The following is a 19,924-nucleotide window of genomic DNA, read 5'->3' as shown; positions in this document are numbered from 1 at the left end:
CTTGATCCAGTTGATACTGAGGCCCACTCCATCCCTTCTCTTCCCAAGTTAAAAGAGCCAAGGGATTTTCCCTTTGGTATAATCTAGTGTAATGTGAATTTCAGTTACTTGCAACAGGAAGAGTACTAACCTTTACAAGGTATCCATGGGACATTTTAATGGAGATGGCTATTGGATCTACAGGTTAGAAAATCAGGAAAGAAGTACCAGGGTTCAAGAAGGAGGATATATGGTCAGGAAGGTAAGTTGTTGCTGTTATTACATGTCATTTTTTCTAAATCAACTTTTCCATGTTCTGGAATGATCAATAAACTTTTAAACTTACTTTAAGTAAGAACTTGAGAGACAAGTCTTTCAAACACAATGCACTGGAAAGATTCCCAGGGGAAATAATATTCCAGATTCTCTCATTTTCTCTACTAGCTACCCATATGGTTATTTTTTAAGAAGGTGAACTAAAACCTTTATTCAGATATGCAAAGGATTAGTTTTTTCATAACTATTAAAACTTGACTCAAACTATGGCAACTGACTGCAGGAGTTTTGCATTTATCAATGAAATGTCTTTTTAAAGTGAAAACCTATTTATTGATTTTAATCATAATCCTAATTATACAATAAAAAAAACCTGAAGTGGAAGAGATCATAAATCATTCATTTATTCAACAAGTAGTTACTACGGTTCTACTGTATGCTAGGCACAAAATTCTGAGAATACAGTAGTTAACAAAACAAATTTCTGACCTCATGGATTCTCCAGCTTGACAGACATCAAATAAACAAACAAGATAATTATAGTGTTACAAGTGCTATAAAGAAATAATTTGGGGTGAGAAGGTGCTACTTCTGAAAAGATGGTCATGGAAGGCCTCTCCAAAGAAGTTAACACTTGAGCTGAGACCCAAAATAGTCTAGCCCTATCAGCTGCAGAGCAAGATAATCTCTTTATCTTCTTTTTCTCCATTGCTTTTGTTCTAATTTGCTAGCTGCCTGAATGCAACACACCAGAGATGGATTGGCTTTCAATAAAAGGGGATTTATTTAGTTAACAAATAGTTCTTCAGAGGAAAGGCAGCTAACTTTCAATTGAGGTTCTTTCTTATGTGGGAAGGCACAGGGTGATCTCTCCTGGCCTCGTCTCCAGGCCCCCAGGTTCCAACAGCTTTTCCTGGGGTAATTCCTTTCTGCATCTCCAAAGGCCTGGGCTGAGCTGCAAGTGCTGAGATGAGGCACACTGAGCTGCTTCGGCTGCGCTATGTTGAGCGCTCTCATTTAAGCACCAACCAATTAAATCAAACATCATTCATTGTAGCAGGCATGCCTCATAGCCGACTGCAGATGTAATCAGCAACAGAGGAGATTCACATGCCATCAGCTCATGTCCACAATCAATAGAAGTAGGCACCTTCACCTGGCCAAGTAGACATCTGAATCTAAGTACCACATGTTCACCCCTTGTCACACATTACCTTAAACAATATTAAAGTGCAAAAAAAATGCTCTTCTAGTTGTGGAGCTATAAATCTCGAAACAAGTTATCTGGTGCCAATATGCAAAAGAGGACATTCACAGGATATAGGTTTTCATTTCCATAGGGAGAAACTGGAAGGAACACAGGAGTCACAAGACGCAAACAGTTCTGAAAACCTGCGGGCAAACACCATTGGATTTCTAAGTCTGAAAGTCATTTATCCTTCAGCTTTAGAAGATGGCAGTCCCACCCTTTCCAAGGGCCTATGCAGTGGCCCACCTCTTTCCAAATCAACCTCAGGGGACACTGAGGAGACCACCTTTTTCTCGGCTCCACCCTCTCCAGGCATCAGGGCCACACCTGGGCTCTCTGCCATTTTCAGGGCACAAGCTCAACCCCTCCATATGGTGGCAGCCAGGCTCTCCTCGGTCCCCAAGGAGTATGCTGTATCTTTTCCAAGGCCTGAGGTGGCACAACTTGTGCTGGTTTGAAAGGAAGTATGCCCCCTAAGAAAAGCCATGTTTTAATATAAATCCATTTCATAAAGGTAGAATAATCCCAATTCAATACTGTATATTTGAAACTGTAATGAGATCATCTCCCTGGTTGATGCAATTTAGTCAAGAATGATCGTTAAACTGGATTAGGGGATGACATGTCTCCACCCATTTGAGTGGGTCTTGATTGGTTTACTGGAGTCCTATAAAAGAGGAAACATTTTGGAGAAAGAGATTTCAGAGACAGCAGAACGATGTAGCCATGAGATACAGAGAGTCCACGAGCCAGCAACCTTTGGAGATGAAAAAGGAAAATGCCTTCCAGGGAGCTTCATGAAACCAGAAGCAAGGAGAGAAAGCTAGCAGATGACAACGCTGTATTCACCATGTGCCCTTCCAGCTGAGAGAGAAGCCCTGACTGTGTTCACCACGTGCCTTCTCACTTGAGAGAGAAACCCTGAACTTCATCAGCCTTCTTGAACTAAGGTATCTTTCCCTGGATGCCTTTGATTGGACATTTCTTTAAACTTGTCTTAATTGGGACATTTTCTCAGCCTTAGAACTGTAAACCAGCAACTCATTAAATTCCCCCTTTTAAAAGCCATTCTGTTTCTGGTATATTGCATTCCAGCAGCTAGCAAACTAGAACACAACTCTTCCACTGCAACGAGGTGGGAGACTCATCCTCTCCATGTATATGGGTGGGCTGAGGTTTCTTAGCTTCAGACTTGAGCTTCCAGGTTCTCACTCTGCAAACTCCAATTTGTCCCTTTTATGTCCCCTTTGTCCAGATTGGTAGTGGTTTCATTTACACCAACAGTCTCTTCAAGCACTCCAGGATTTCTCCATCATTCTCTTCACAGTTCCTCCAAAATCTTCCCCTTATCCATCCAAAAAACTGGTCCAACATGTCTGGTGTTTGCAAAATGCAGCAGTAAGGACCCACACTCAGCCCCCGATATGGAGCCATTCCCCAAGGTGACCAGCTGGCTACATGGTGGCAGGTTGATTACACTGGACCAGTCCCTTCATGGAAGGGGCAGCGATTTGCTCTAACTGGAACAGACATATACTCTAGATATAGGTTTGCTTTTCCTGCACGCAATGCTTCTGCCAAAACTACCACCCATGGGCTTACAGAATGCCTTATCTATTGTCATGGTATTCTACACAGCATTGCTTCTGACCAGGGAACACACTTCACAGCAAATGAAGTGTGGGAATGGGTACATACCTATGGAATTCTCTGGTCTTATCATGTTCCCCATCATCCAGAAGCAGCTGGATTGATAGAACGGTGGAATGGCCTTTTGATAGCTCAATTACAGTGCCAACTAGGTGGGAATACCTTGAAGGGCTGGGGCAATGTTCTCCAGGAAGCTGTGTATGCTCTGAATCAGCATCCGCTGTATGGTGTTGTTTCTCCCATAGCCAGGATCCTTGGGTCCAGGAACCAAGAGGTGGAAATGGGAGTGGCACCACTCACTATTACCCGCAGTGATCCACTAGGAAAATTTTTGCTTCCTGTTCCTGCGACCCTAAGCTCTGCTGATCTACAGATTTTAGTTTCAAAAGGGGGAGTGCTTCCACCAGGAGAAATAACGATTCTATTGAACTGGAATCTAAGATTGCCACTTGGTCACTCTGGGCTACTCATGCCCCTGGATCAACAAGCCAAGAAGGGGATTACATTACTGGCTGGGGTGACTGACCCTGACTATCGGGGGAAATAGGACTGCAACTACACGATGGAGGTAAAGATGAGTTTTCTTGGAATATAGGCAATCCCTTAGGGCGTCTTTCAGTACTATCATGACCTGTGATTAAAATCAATGGAAAACTGCAACAACCCAATCCAGGCGGGGCCACCAATGGCTCTGAAACTTCAGGAATGAAGGTTTGGGTGACCCCACCAGGCAAAGAACAATGGCCAGCTGAAGTGCGTGATGAGAGTAAAGGGAACATGGAATGAGTAGTAGAAGAAGCTAGTGATAAATATGAACTACGACCATGTAATCAGTTACAGAAACAAGGACTGTAATGCTGTTTTGTTCATGTTGAATTATTTAAGTTGTAAGATATCAAGTTTAAGGATGACTATTACCCAAGGATTTGTACTCTATTTTGGAGAGATTTAATGTGATTCTGGTTATATGCAGGACAATTGAGTACTGTTAGGTGAGAAAAAAAAATGTGTCTTTTATTGTTTTCTATTTAAAAATTAGGTATGGTTTAAGGTGATGAGTATAGCTGCCAAATTGACAAGGGGTAGACTGTCATGGTCAGGTTCATGTGTCAACTTGGCCAAATGGTGGTACCTGTTTGTCTGGTTGGGCAAGTGCTGGCCTGTCTGTTGCGATGAGGACATTTCATAGAATTAAATCATGATCATGTCAGCTACATCCACAGCTGATTACATTTGTAATCAGCCAAAGGGGGAGTGTCTTCTGCAATGAGTCATGTTTAATCTGATCACTGGGAGCCTTTGAAGGAGGATTCAGAAGAGAGAGATTCTATTCCTATCTCGGCTGGCGAGCCTCTCCTGTGGAGTTCGTCCAGACCCTCCATCGCAATCGTCGGCTTCACAGCCTGCCCTGAGGATTTTGGACTCTGCATTTCTGCCGTCACATGAGACATTTTTATAAATTTTATATTTGTGAGTGTTTCCTGTTGATTCTGTTTCTCTAGAGAACCCTAACTAATACATGGTGGTACCTGTTTATCTGGTTGGGCAAGTACTGGCATGTCTTTTGCTATAAGGACATTTCATAGAATTAAATCATGATCATGTCAGTTACATCCACAGCTGATTCTGTTTGTAATCAGCCAAGGAAAGTGTCTTCTTTAATGAGTGATGTTTAATCTAATCACTGGAAGCCTTTAAGGAGGATTCAGAAGAGACAGGTTCTCTTCCTGCTTTGACCGGCAAGCCCCTCCTGTGGAGTCTGTCCAGACCTTCCATCGGAATCGTCAGCTTCACAGCCTGCCCTAAAGATTTTGGACTCTATATTCCCACGGCCATGTGAGACACTTTTATAAATTTTATATTTAAGAATATTTCCTGTTGATTGTTTCTCTAGAGAACCCTAACTAATACACCTTTCTTTTAGTACTTAGAAATTCTTTGATTAATTCTTCAATTCTCTGATCTCTGTATTCAAGGATATTCTTCTGTCCTAGACCCTTCACTGAGTTTAAATAAAATGCAGAAAAAACAAAACAAACAAAAAAGCTACATGCCACATGAATGCCTGGCTCCTTCATTCAGTGCTCTATCCTTAAGTTCTCTGGTTTCTCTCTACAAATCCAAAACATAAAGACTCAACTTTAAAATAGATAAGTCAAGTGGAAGAATCTCTATATTTGTTTGCATTGGGGTTAGTTTGCTGTTCTTTCTCTAGTTCTTCCTTAAAATAGATAAGCCAAGTGGTATAATCTCTATATTTGGCATTGGGGTTAGTTTGCTGTTCCTCTTCCAAGTGAATAGTCAATTCCTCAATTTTTGCTCTTCCTTCTTTTTTAATATAAGCATTTAAGGCAATAAATATCCTTTGCTGCATCCCATAAATTGGGATAAATGCAATATAAATTGATATGTTGTGTCTTAATTTTCATTTGCCTCAAGCTATTTACTGATTTCTCTTGTAATTTCTCCCTTGACCTAATGGTTGTTTAAGAGTGTTGTTTAGCCTCCATATGTTTGTGAATAACAGGCCCTCTGCCTATTATTGATTTCCAACTTCATTCCATTATTGGAAATCATGATCCGAAAAAGTGTTTATAATTTCAATCTTTTTAAATTAATTGAGACTTGCATTGTGACCCAGAATGTGGTCTATCCTTGATAATGATCTATGGGCACTTGAGAAAAATGTGTATCCTGCTGTTGTGGGGTGTAATGTTCTGTAAATGTCTGTTAAATCTAGTTCATTTATCACATTATTCAAAATCTCTGTTTTCTTATTGATCCTCTGTCAAGATGTTCCATCCATTGATGAAAGCAAGGAATTGAAGTCTCCAACTATTGTGGTAGAGGTGTCTACTGCTCCCTTCAGTGTTTGCCAGTGTTTGCCTCAAGTATCATGGATCCCTCTGGCTTAGTGCATAAATATTTAGGATTGTTCTGTCTTCTTGTTGAATTGCTTGTTTTATTAATACATAGTTGTGCTGGTTTGAAGGGAAGTATGCCCCCTAAGAAAAGCCATGTTTTAATATGGGTCCCATTTCTTAAAGGTAGAATAGTCTCTATTCAATGCTGTGTATTTGGGACTGTGATGGGATCATCTCCCTGGTTGATGAGATTTAGTTAAGAACGGTTGTTAAACTGGATTAGGGGATGACATGTCTCTACCCATCTGAGTGGGTCTTGATTAGTTTCTGAAGTCCTATAAAAGAGGAAACATTTTGGAGAATGAGAGACTCAGAGAGGGCAGAGAATGCTGCAACACTACAAAGCAGAGAGTCCACCAACCAGCGACCTTTGGAGATGAAGAAGGGAAATGCCTCCTGGGGAGCTTCATGAAACCAGAAGCTAGGAGAGTAAGCTAGCAGATGACGCCGTGTCTGCCATGTGCCCTTCCAGCCAAGAGAGAAGCCCTGACTGCGTTCGCCATGTGCCTTTCCAGATGAGAGAGAAACCCTGAACTTCATCTTTCTTGAACCAAGGTATCTTTCCCCAGATGCCTTTGATTGGACATTTCTATAGACTTGTTTTAATCGGGACATTTTATAGGCCTTAGAACTGTAAACTTGTAACTTATTAAATTCCCCTTGTTAAAAGCCATTCCTTTTCTGGTATATTGCATTCTAGCAGCTAGCAAACTAGAACAATAGTATTCTTCCTTGTCTCCTTTAATTGTTTGATATTTAAAGTCTAATTTGTTGGATATTAGTATAGCCTGCCATGCTCATGTCTGGTTGTTGTTTGAATGAAATCTCTTTTCCCAACCTTTCACTTTCAACCTATATTTGTCCTTGGGTCTAAAGTGAGTATCCGTAGACAACATATAGATGGGTCCTGTTTTTTATTGGGGGGGTTAATCCATTAACATTTAATCTTATTAACTATAAAGGCAGTACTTTCTTCTATCATTTTATCTTTTGTATTTTATGTCTTATCTAATTTTTTTTCTTTTTTTTTACCTTTCTCCATTCTTCTCCAGACCTCTCTCTTCCTGCCTTTTCCTATCTGCCTGTAGTGCTCCCTTTAGTATTTCTTGTTGAGCTGGTCTCTTAAGACACAAATTCTTTCTGTGCTTGTTTGTTTAAAAATATTTTAATCTCCCCTTCATTTCTGAAGGACAGTTTTGCTGGGTATAGAATTCTTGGTTGCAGTTTTTCTCTTTTAGAATTTTAAATATATCATACCATTGCCTTCTCATGTCCACAGTTTCTGCTGAGAAATCCACACATAGTTTTATTGAGCTTCCCTTGTATGTGACAGATTGCTTTTCTCTTGCTCCTTTCAAAATTTTCTCTTGGTCTTTGACATCTGACAATCTGATTAGTAAGTGTTTTGGAGTTATGTCTATTTGCATCTATTCTGTTTGGTGTATGCTGCACTTCCTGGATCTGTAATTTTTTTGCCTTTCACAAGAGATGGGAAATTTCAGAGATTATTTCCTTCATTAGTCTTTCTCTTCCTTTTCCCTACTCTTTTCCTTCTGGGATACCCACAACATATATATTTATACACTTCATGTTTTCATTAAATTCCCTGAGACCCTGCTCATATTTTCCCACTCTTTTCCCTATGTTTTCTTTTGAGTGTCAGAGTTCAGATGTCCAGTTCTCTAGTTCAATAATTCTTTCTTCTGCCTCTTCAAATCTATTGTTGGAGGTTTCCATTGTTTTTTCCATCTCTTCTATTGTCCCTTTCACTCCCATAAGTTCTGTGATTTGTTTTTTCAAACTTTTGAGCTCTTCTTCATGTTTTCCCAATGTCTTCTTTATTCCTCCCTCAACTTGCTGATTTGATTTTTGATGATAATCTCTACATTTGAAATAAACTCACTCTATGGTCATATATAGATCTCTGCAAAATTCTTAAATACCAAGTTATAATAAAAACCTTTTGGAAGGCATCAAAACATTTCTGGAAAAAGTTTTGAGTATCAATTTCTAAGTGAGAAACACTCTTGCTATGATTCTCTTTCTCGGCTCTTTCAAGTAAAAGTAAACTTTTGAGATTATTGTCTAAATATTATGAGTTACAAATCTGATTACTTAGAAGGCCCATTCCAGTGAGGCTACTTGGATAGTTCATTTATTCATGAATTTACCAGAACATAAAGTAGAAAAGAAAGTTAGGTTAACTAACTATTAGATTACCAGACCCATGAGGAGAAACTAGCTTGTAAAAAGGAAACAACTGTTTTTCTAATTTTTAATTTGAAAAATCTTTAAAATTTGGTGCAATTCTACTTCATTGCCATCTAGATAAAATATATAGAATATGAAATAAAACAAAACAATTTCCAAACCTCTTCCCTTTCTGCTCTGCTTTTTAAAAGTAGGAAGAGAAGAAGAGAGAAGAGGGGAGAAGTAGTAGTAAGGGAAAAAGAAAAAAAATTGCCTAAAATGTAATGTACATTTTCTGCCCTCCTTATATTTTGTGAACTTAGAGGTCTATCTAATAAAGCTTGCATTTTCTGTCAGTTTCCTACAGGAAACACCACACACAAAATAGTAGTTAGAGAAAAGATTATTTTAATTCAGTTGTGAAGAAAGGGCAAGATTTAGATGGGTAAAAAGAAGCTTACAAATTAAATAATAAGCAATGAAAAGTAAGTTCTTTCAAGAAGGAATTATCTGGTATAAAATTTGGTCTATAACTGTTTTAGTACATAGCAAAATTTTCACTGGACCATGCAAAATGAGAAACAGGAAAAGCTAAACTTATCCCATTTTTAATTTACCAGTTGTCCTTCTCTGCCAACTGGTAATACCAATACCCTTTTGGTATTAAAACGGTTTCCCTTTTAAGGAAATCATGTTGATGACAGATGTTTATAATGACTTGGCAAAATTTAAAGTTGGCAGCACTATGTAGATACTCCACCCATTGCAGCTTTTTAAAAATTTTAAAAATTTTAAAAGTTACTTTACTACTGCAAAATACAGCTCTATAAATGTCTACAACTCTGCAAGTAAAATCATTATCCTCCTCCCTATGTTGGACGTGACATCCAGCAGTGTAAGCAGTGTCAGTCTCCCTGGCACTGTGGGACATAACTGCCAAGGATGAGCCTGGCCCTGGTACCTGGCAATCGACAATGCCTACCTGACCAAAAGGAGGGAAAGAAATGCAATTAAAAAAGATGTCAGTGGCTAAGAGATTTCAAATAGAGTTGAGAGATTATTCTGGAGACTATTCTATTTATGCAAGCTTCAGCTAGATACTGCTAATTGCCATGGTATGCCAAGTCCCAACCAACAGTATTCCTAAAAACCCTCAAGAACAGCCAGGGTTCTGAGACTCTATAAAAGTTTCACTCACTAAGTGTATTTTTTTAGAAACCTAAAATCTTCAGATGGTTCCTAGGCCAGATAAGCCCTGAAACCCAGAGTTAACAGTCTCTCCAAGAGCATCAACCAGTTGCATCCCCCTAACCAATAATGTCAACGCCCCTTTTCAACATGAAGAAGTTAGAATGGTCAGTGCCCAAATATTTCTAAAGATTGTGAGAAGGAGGAGTTTAACAAATGAGTATGACTACTGAATCATTATAGTGATATTTATTTTCAGCTTCCAGTATCTTAGAGCAGCTAGAAGGAAATACCTGAAATTGTGGAGCATTAACCCATACCATACTTTGAAATTTGTTCTATAACTACTTGTTAAAATATACTTTTAAATTTATTGCTTTTTTGTATATATGTTACATTTCACAATAAAAAATGTTAAATGTCTGGGCATTTCTGTCTTTCAATGATTTAAAGTAATATATATTTATTAGAATGATCCAGTAAGTGTGAGAGATGGCATATTGGTGCCATCTTTCAAGGTCCAGGAAATGTAATTATACTCTAATTTAGGAATCATCTCAATGATTCTCACCACTTCTCTAACAAAGCCCCTTGCCTTGTTATCTGTATTGTCCCTCTTTTCCTGCATGGCTTTCTATCCTATTCAGAATCAATTTCCATTTTGTTTTTTGTTTTATTTTGATATGATTTTATTTGATCTCTAAGAATTGCTCTGTGTACCCTCTTTCTGTCTGACTCTCTAAGGTTGTATTATTTAAATAACTTCTCCAAGTCAAATTATTCTACAAGCTCCTTAATTCCACATTTTTCATTATTTACTTGAATTACCAAAGGCATTTTCTGTCTTTTTTCTTTTTCTTTTTTAAAGAAAGGCAACATTTTCATTATATAGAATTTAGATAATCATAGAAAATCACAAAAAGAAAAAACAGACAATAATTCCACCATTTAGAGATAATCATTAATATTCTAGACATAGTCAACCATTGCTGGAATCATACCATATATAATATTAAATATTCTTCTATATCAGGATTTCACATAGCATACCCAAGGACTATCAAAATTTATTTAACTAATCCTTTGGCTCAACATTTTTAAAACAAGGAAAGTTTAAAAACCAGTATTTCTTTATAGAAAACAGGGACTAATCACATGTCAAAACTGAAAGGTCACAGTTTCATTTTTTAGAGATAAAGTATGGATACTTTTCCAATAAGGAACAATTCCATTTAAATGTTATTCCCCTTTACAGTCTTTATCATACTTTTTGTGCCTATCATTTAGAGGGAGTTTTTCATGTGTTGGATTATTTGAGCTTTATATTAACTTATTTAATGTATTAAAGAAATGATAAAACAAAAATAACCAGGTATTACAAACTAACAAGTCTAAATCATATATTTCCAAATTTAAAACATGTGAATATTAATTTACCTTGAACAAATCTGACACAGGGATTGAAGAGAAACACTGGGCATATAGGTTAAGGCAGCATTGTAACACAACAAAAGGAATGTCAACACTTCAAACCTAAAGATAAACCAAAAGAATATTCACAAATTAGAACTAAAATTCTAAGAAGTCAAACATAATTAAACAGTCATCAGGAAGAGTTATTGTGTGACAGAATAAGCCTCTACAATATAATCACACCAATAACAATATAAAACTAAAAGGAAAAAATAAGACTTTCCAAGTAATAGGCTTATGAAAATTATTTTTAAAATACAATGTTTCAGAAGACATCTAAGGCAAAGAACAAGCAATAAATCTGGAAATGTGTCTTCTCCTTGTATAAAATAACTCAATATTCAAATAAATTGTTGCACACACCTCATTAAACATTATAATTTATTGAAATAGTTTTTTAAAATCAATATGATTGGACAGTAATTATGTCTCCACAGTATACCTATTCTGTGCTGTTAGCATCTCCCTTTGAGGATGAGGTCCACTGTATACAACTTTCGACAAACCATGCTGGGACAGAGCACTCTCAGTCAGAGCCATGGAACCAATGCTGGAAGGCTAAAGGAAAGACATTCAAATAAAGAAAAATATGGCCATTTTATTGAAAGTGTGATATTTGGAAAATATATACCACTAAGAATGAACATCATGTATCGTTAAAATAAATAGTGAGGCTACCTACCAAATTTTCTGCTGAAAGACCAACCTCAACTAAGAAATAAATAGTAGCTCAACTTCAAAAATTCTACCACAGTAATATCTAACTGCCCAAATAAAAAATTAGACTAGGCTTATCCATCAGGAAATAAAAATATTTCAAAAAGGATACTTTCAACAGATCTCTTACTATCAGATTAAAGTTTAAAGATTTTGATTTCTCATTTCATTTTGAGAATAAAAATTACTTTATATACATTTTGAGGTACTAATAAACTGATTAATTTTTTTGTCTCAATAACTAGATCCTAATTTATGGTAACTTGAAAACTTAAGACCAATAAACCAACTTTGAGAAAATATACTTACTTCATGATATACAGATGGTTTGGATAAAGATGGAATCGTAAAACTCAATATCTTGCTATGTCCCTGTTTGTCAACTATTTCCTACAAAAGTGAAAGAAACTATCTTAAAATATTTTGAATACAAATTTAAAAACTAAATTTAAATTATTGGTCTACATGAAAAAAAAAGATCTGAATACAAAGGAATTTTTAAGTCACTAAAATCTTAAACTGTGATAATTCATCATCATGAACACCAGTAGGTACAATGTGTATCCTTCCACTTAAAAAAAATAGTTTTTTTGATGACTGATAGATATACTTCCTTACTAATCATTAATTTTTCTCATGTAACAAGTTATATATTTTAAATCAATTAACATATTTATGAACATGTCAAAAAAAGGACCTTAAATTTCTTTTCCATTTTAAAAAGTATGAACTAAGTATCTAGAATATCATGCTAATGAATCTACAAACACTATTAATAATACAAACTATTTATTAAATCAACGCTGTAAAATCTAGGCAGTCAAGATCTTATGAAACTATTACTGCTGGGTATTTTAGCCATCAACATTAGATCTTTTCTCCAAACTTTCTGTGAAGTACAGAAACAGATAACTGACAGACAATGGATTTTAGGTTTAAAAAAAATGAAAATTCAGCACTGATATTTTCATTTCTCTCTTAGAAGAATTGAAATGGTCTGACTTTCATCCTAAAATCAATCCAAAAGGTGTATTTATCTGATTATATGTAAATTCATATGCCCCTCCCCACTCCCAACTCCCATAAAGTTGTTTTTGGAAGAATGAGGTATGAATCATTTGAAGTAAAAATATTGGCTTCAAAAATGATAAATAATTGCAAATCTTAAACAGTTCTAGTAAAAATAACCATGTTTACTGCTGATGCATGAAAAATAAACAAATAAAGAGAAACATCGTTTGGGGAATTACTATTTTCTACCCAGGGTTAACATTTTTGCTTTGGCTGAAAAATATTTGGTTAACTACATTAAATACAAACCAAATTATAAACCCCTAGAAGAAGAGCTTCAATGCATCCACTGCTATGCACATTTCTGCTGGCTGATACTGCAAGATAGCACCAAATCAATTCCGGAAGAAACTGCAGTGTAAATCGAAGTAACTGTTCCTCTCCACTACGATAGAATTCAAAGAGCTGGTGACAGACAGGTTCTAGCAACTGTAAAAAATATAAAACATTAATTCAATGACTGAAATGTATTTGGCTGACACTGTTATATGAAATAAACAAAGTTTTCCCTGATGGGTAAAATGTTTACTTTTTTTTTTGTGAAGCAAAACTATTTCCTGTTTAAGATGTTCAGTAAACCTTTCGACTTTAGTGGAACCCCAAATAGTATAATACAAGTGTATACGGAAGCACTAAAATATTTTCTAACTCCAAGGTAGTATTGTTATTGGAACTATATCTTTTTTTACTTCTTAAAATAGCTAAGATGTAGGAAATTTATTCCTTAATATCCTTCTTCTTAGTAAAACAGTATGCCAGTATATAAATGATTGGCTACAGGGTCAAAGAAACTGAAATGGGAATCCTGGGTAGTTCTGCCACATCTTAATACTGAGCTTATAATTAGGCAGCATCTGACAACACTGATTGGTGTGAGAGGTGGCTGAATTATTCCAGAACCCCTAGATTTGGAGCAATTTAATCCCTGGATTATATAAACATTGCTGTTAGTTTGTTTTAAACATGATTTGGAGTTACTGATAATCATTTCTTCTCCCCGTTCCACCAAAACATTATCCAGTTAATAGAACTGACTATATCTTTCCAATGGACAACATTTTTTAAAAAATAAGAAAGGCAACATAAGTGATACTTATAGGCAAGTATTGTCTTAAAACATATGACCAACTACTAGTCATAATCAATATGTCAAGATATTCATAGGATGATGATTTGCCAAAGAAACCATATTTTCAGTGAACTATACTAACTTAGGCAATATATTTAAGTCAATTTATTAAGTGGACTTTCTGCCACAAATAACTATAATGAACAGAAACTTATTTAGTGTTTATTTCAAATAAGTTAACTATGTAAACTAGGTATAATTGAAGTCTTTATTTATATAAGGTATAGCAAAAATTACAATGCAATAATCATTGACGAAGTCAAACTAGTCTTTTTTCTATTGAAAAATTATCTAACTTCCAACAGTCTTCCATAAGGAAATTTTTCCGTCACTCTCCAAATGGTCTTTAGGGGGCAACAAGTACCCAGTGTGACCATGGCAAAGGTAAGAGGAAACTAAAGGGTGAATTAAGCCTATTCATACACAGCACAAAGTTCTTAGGATAGGAATTTGGAAGAATGGGATTGGGGTGGCAGAAAGAAATGAAAAATTGGTCAGGGAATGTTTAGCTTTGGTGGTAGTTTTAAAAAATTTCTTTGTGGGCCAGTCAATAATCTCGTATTGTGACGTAATAATCCTTACCTCTAAGATCTCTGTGAAAATGTTGACTGAATCAACTGATGTAGTCTAACAAATCTAACAAGTCTAAAATTACGAAACCTTACTTAAAAATGTATTCAAAGGATTTGCATGAAAGCATAATCAGTTCTAATCAAAATACACTCAGCTTTATAACCTGTTTAAAATCCAAAATTAAAAGGGTTTTACTTTATGAAGCAGAAAAAAATGAAAACAGATTCAAAGGGGAGGTAGAAATTATGGTTGCATGTATTACCAATGAAGAATGAATGAAAATATATAAGATTAAATGAAACTACGTATAGCAAACCAATCCAGATAAATACCATTATCTGTATACTGCTTTTCTTTTTACAAAGTACTTTCACATACAGAAACCCATTCATTCAATTTCCACAACACTATATGAAAGAATATCATTATCTATACTTTCCCCATAAAGAAACTGAGACAGACACCGTGACCAATATGACATAGCACACAAGGATCAGAGCTTGAGCCAGGTCTTCTGACTCCTTTGTAAACATACTTGAAAAATGTCAGGAAAGAAAACAAAACTATATACAATTTGGAGAATACAGGCAGTGTCTGACTTATCTAACTTGAATACATTCGAAGCAAGTAGTGGAGCATTAGAATATGTTATATTCCTAGTGTCTGGGTTGATATTTTGAATATATTTTTCACCACAATGTCATATGTGGTGGTTAGGTTTTATAGTATTATTAAGAGAGACCTGTACCTCAAATATATTTTTATGAGTTAAATGGGCTTTTTATGGGTCTAATGAGAAATTAATCACCATGGACCTTCCCTCCATCCTATGATACATTCTGGATACTAAAATAACTAAGTTACAAATGACCTTTTACCACAATCCATTCATGAGTTAAGAGTCTATATTCTAGGAAAGATTTCTAGTGGTAATAGAAATATGACACAAAATGCTCTTCAGTGATTAAGTAGGGACAGAAGATGGGAAAAGGTCAAGTTTGGGTATTTTCATAAGTTTTTTGTTGAACAATTACTTAACAACATGGGTAGGAAAAAGATACAGAAAAGTCAGAAGGACATTTAGCATTCAGGTGCCAGCAGCCACCCCCTCCCAGCTCTTTATTCTTGGAACCCCGAAAAACAGCTGGTTTCATAACAGACTTGTGCACTGTTAGCCTTTAGTTTAATCATAAGCCTATTTAAGTTAGAGTCAAATGAAAGCTCTATTCAGGCAAACGACATCGTATCCACACAGGCCTCTTGATAGTTTCTTAAATATACCACACATATCCATCTCAGGGCTTTGTATTTTATTATTCCTTCTCATGGAAAGCTCTTGTCTATGATTTTTGTTGATTTTCTCCCTCTAATGTATTCAGACCTTTATTTAATCATCATTTCCTCAGTTCCCATATATGTTTTCCCTATGCCACTTTATTTATTTACCTTCATAGCTTTATCACTGACATTTTATTATTAGGTATATAATTTAGTTATTTGTTGAAATAAAGTGTCTATCATCTATTAATTCAAAAGTTCTAATGCATGAGATAAAAAATTTGGTCTATTTCGTTCACTGCTATATTCCTAAGTGGTTACTGGGCACATTACATGTATTTAATAAATATTCATTACATGAATAAAACTAATAAGAAAAAATACTAGCAATAAACTCTAAATACCAAATTTGCTGGGCTTCAAATAACACCAGAACCAAAGTCGCAAATTTGGAAAATGCTAAAAAACAACATTAATTGTGAACAGTATTTTAAAATTGACACAAAATATTCTAAAGAGCAAAAAAGAAGGTTATAATGTTAAGGCATATTATACTGTTACAATTTGAAAACCACTTTGAAATATATTTTAAGCACTAGGCTGTCTTTTAAGAATACAGAACACTATTCTCTTTGCCACTTTCATCAGTTAAATACATAAAACAAACTTACACACAAAAAATACTAAACCAGTGCTTGTGAAAATGTGGTCCATGAACTAAGTACCATCCATACACTGTTAAGAGTCTCCAGTGATAGAAATAGAGAGGAAACATATAGAAGTTTTTATAGCAAGTTATATTGCCGCAGCACCCAAGGAGACTTATTTGAACAGGGTACAGATGAGGTGGGGTTATCAAATATGTGTGGTGCCTTACATGTTAGTCATGCAAATTAGGTATACATATTGGTCTGTGACAAGTTGAAAATTAAAACAAAAAATAAACAAATAAAAAACAACAGTCCTCCACCACAAGTAGTTTGAGAAGCACTGCTTTGAACTATGAAAGAGCTGTATTCACCATTATCCAAATAACACCCTTATGAATCAAATTAGTCAATTATAAATTTATCCCACAAGCCCTTTCAGAAGTAGCCTGGTTAAAAAATACTTCATTAGTGGTATAATTTTAAGTCTTTCAAAATACTAAACAGTAAATGATACAATTTCATTTGTTTAAAAAACAAAGCAAATATAATTATTCTATTTGATGAAATAATTCTGAATCAAACATGGAAAAACCTATAAACAGCTTCCACACAAAGACTTTAAAAACTAAAGCCCTTCAAGAAAACAGGCTATCCAAATATACTATACTAATTAAGAAGTTGTGGGAACAGAGAAAGCACAAGCAAAATATGATTGTTCTATTCACTTATTCAAATTGTCAACATGATCCCTTTTCTTCAGCACACCTAAAGTTTATAATGTACCTTATAGCACAATCAGGAGAAACTAGGCCATTTCAGATCCCACCCAAAGAGGTTAATTATTCAAAAAACAAAGGCCCTTGTTTGGATAGTGTCACTCAAAAGATACATAGATCCATATACCTTGGAGTCCCACTGTAGGGGATTAGTGAGTGAGAGTTACCATTAATGAATGAGATTAGTGGTTCTAGAGCCTATTGAGTCATACACCAAACTATAAAAAGAAAGACCTATCTCAGATCCCTCCCCTCTACCTTCACCCCTTCCCACTCCCACTGACACTGTCCGAGTTCAGATTCTCAACAGCTACCTTCAATGCTATTGTCATAAAAAGCCTCCTGAAGAGACTCCTTGCTCTCAATCTTTCCATTTTCCAATTTACTCTCACAGGCAGTCACCTTTCTTAAACAATAATCTAATCAAGTCAGCCCTCCAGTGCAAAACAAAAAAGCCTAAACTCCTTAAAATGAAATTCAAGACTCAATATGGCTATGTCCTAAGCCAATCTTTCTGGTCTCCATTCCTACCTCAAGCACTCTCCTCTCATTAATTACTGCATTTGTCTTTTGCTCTTTCCCTGAATGCCATGTCTTTTAAATTTCCATGCTATTTCCAATCCTTTCCTATTTCTATTATAAGTGGTGGAATTTATAAGTCCCAGAATCTGGAATATAGGTTATTTTATCAGTGTCAAAACTAAATTGGCTATCAAAAAAAAAAAGAAAGAAAAGAAGAAGGGGGCAAGGAAAGATGGGAAAGGAATCAGCCAGATCAAACCACTTTCCATTCCTTAAATACTTCCAAGAACTATCCTTTCTGTTTGGAATATCTTTCACCTTGCACCCTTGGAAAATCTGCACTTATTCATCTAGACTCAAATAAACATTTCTTTGAAGGCATGTATTTACTTATTTCTCTCCCTTAACTCCATCAGGATAAAGACTACATGCATTACTCAATTTTGATTCTCTACTGCCTGTCATTGCAATTGACTCATTATAGGTACACAAATAATTACTAAATAAATGAATGTAGTGGTTCAGAAAAAAAAAAAAAGGAGGAGGAACATGTTTAAAGATGGCTTTTGGAATATGGTAATAATTCTATTTCTTGATCTGAGTGATGGTACACTGGAGTTCATTTCATCACTGTTCTAAACATATACATTTCTTATACTTTTTTTTTTTAGCACGGGTAGGCACCAGGAATTGAACCTGGGTCTCCAGCATGGCAGGCAAGAATTCTGCCACTGTGCCACCATTGCCTTTTTTATTTTTTATTTTTGGGTGCATGGTCTGGGAATCGAACCCGGGTCTCCCACATGAAAAGCTGACATTCTAACCACTGAACTACCCATGCACCCTCATTTCTTATACTTTTATATGTATGTTAAACTTAACAATAAAAATAAAAAATTAATCAACTGAATATTACTAGCATAATAAACTGAAAGAGTACTTACCTCACTTTGTGGCTCCTGGATAACTTTATATAGAGATGAAACTAAAGAACTCTTGTCTTTCAAGTTTGTGGCATAATTTGGTAAAGATGTTTCTGGTAGTGTCTAAAAAAAATTTTTAAAATACATTTTATTTATATGAAATGTCCAGAATAGGCAGATCTATAGAGACAGAGAATAGATCAGCAGTTGCCAGGGACTGGAAGGAACAGGGAATTGGGAGTGACTACTAACAGATAAGGGACTTATTTTTGGAATGTCAGAAATGTTCTAGAATTAGGTGGTGGTGATGGTTGCACAACATTGTGATCATACTAAAAATCACTGCATTGTAAATTTTAAAATGAATTTTATGTTATTTGAGTTATAGCTCAATAAAAAATTTTCAAAAAACCCCACAATGCAACAACAAGCAGAAAACAAATTTTTTATTCTCTTACCATCAACAGGGATACAAATTAACATCACCACTTCATCTCTGATCCCAGCTTGGAGTTAGAAATGAGAATATAATCCATGCTTAAAGCTAGAGATATAATTTTTTTTAACATTACATGTATGTTTCAAAATTAGCTGTATTAATCCAGCTTCTTAATAGATATGTTATATAAGGATCGATAATGTTCCAAACATTAAAGCCACAGAAGATCATCTGGTCAGAATAATTCTTGAATTACATATTCTGATTGTTAGCTTAGAAAGGCTGTTCTACTTTACAGAACTGGGGAAATAGCAAGACTTCTCAGAACTGGAGAAAAAGATATCCACAATACTAACAAACCAGTTCTCCTAATGCTGTTTAAAGTATGAGCAGCTAATCACAGAGTACTAGCATCACCCTGGTACCAGCACCATCCAGAAAGGACACCAGGACCACAGAGGAAGGAGAAGCTATAAAACTAGTGGGGGTGGGGTGGGGCTAGGGATATTAGGGAAATTTGAAATAACCATTTCATTATTACTAATGACAAAAACCTTTTCTTTTGGAGAATACTCCTTTCTTAACAACATCTGCTATCTCCCAAATCATTATTCTTTCTCACGCAAATTGTTCCCCTTCACCCCCCCAAATGGCTAATCCTGCAGTAGATACCATATCTCAAGATGTTCTTAAAAGTCATTCCAAAATACACACTTCTAACATGCTTTCATATCCTTGTATTTCATGATTTAATGGTGTACAGTGTGTATACATATTGTGTGTGTGTACATATAGATATAAGAAATTAAACAGCTTAAATTTTTCTAAGTATATTTCATTCATTTTTATTTTACTCTGAGCTCCTTGAGGAGAACTGTCTGATCTCTCCAGCCACAGCACTTAGCACAAGGTCTGTT

The 19,924-nt window shown here is 35.5% G+C and overlaps 1 protein-coding gene across 9 annotated transcripts in view; it reads right to left on the bottom strand.

Annotated features, from left to right (window-relative positions):
• HYCC1 (hyccin PI4KA lipid kinase complex subunit 1) overlaps positions 1-19,924 on the bottom strand; it is a 128,972-nt gene that overhangs the window by 20,678 nt on the left and 88,370 nt on the right. For all 9 annotated transcript variants that reach the window (XM_077122080.1, XM_077122064.1, XM_077122027.1 and 6 more), the window contains 5 exons: positions 18,590-18,691; positions 12,967-13,146; positions 11,956-12,036; positions 11,372-11,487; positions 10,894-10,989 (listed from right to left, as the gene is read on the bottom strand). In XM_077122080.1, coding sequence (XP_076978195.1) covers positions 10,894-10,989; positions 11,372-11,487; positions 11,956-12,036; positions 12,967-13,146; positions 18,590-18,691 — 575 coding nt within the window. The remainder of the gene's footprint in view (positions 1-10,893; positions 10,990-11,371; positions 11,488-11,955; positions 12,037-12,966; positions 13,147-18,589; positions 18,692-19,924) is intronic.

Source organism: Tamandua tetradactyla, chromosome 1 (assembly GCF_023851605.1).
Source record: "Tamandua tetradactyla isolate mTamTet1 chromosome 1, mTamTet1.pri, whole genome shotgun sequence".
In the NCBI taxonomy this organism is placed as follows: Eukaryota; Metazoa; Chordata; class Mammalia; order Pilosa; family Myrmecophagidae; genus Tamandua; species Tamandua tetradactyla.
The sequence above is the reverse complement of the archived record's forward strand: the minus strand, read 5'-3'. Positions and strand labels throughout refer to the sequence as shown.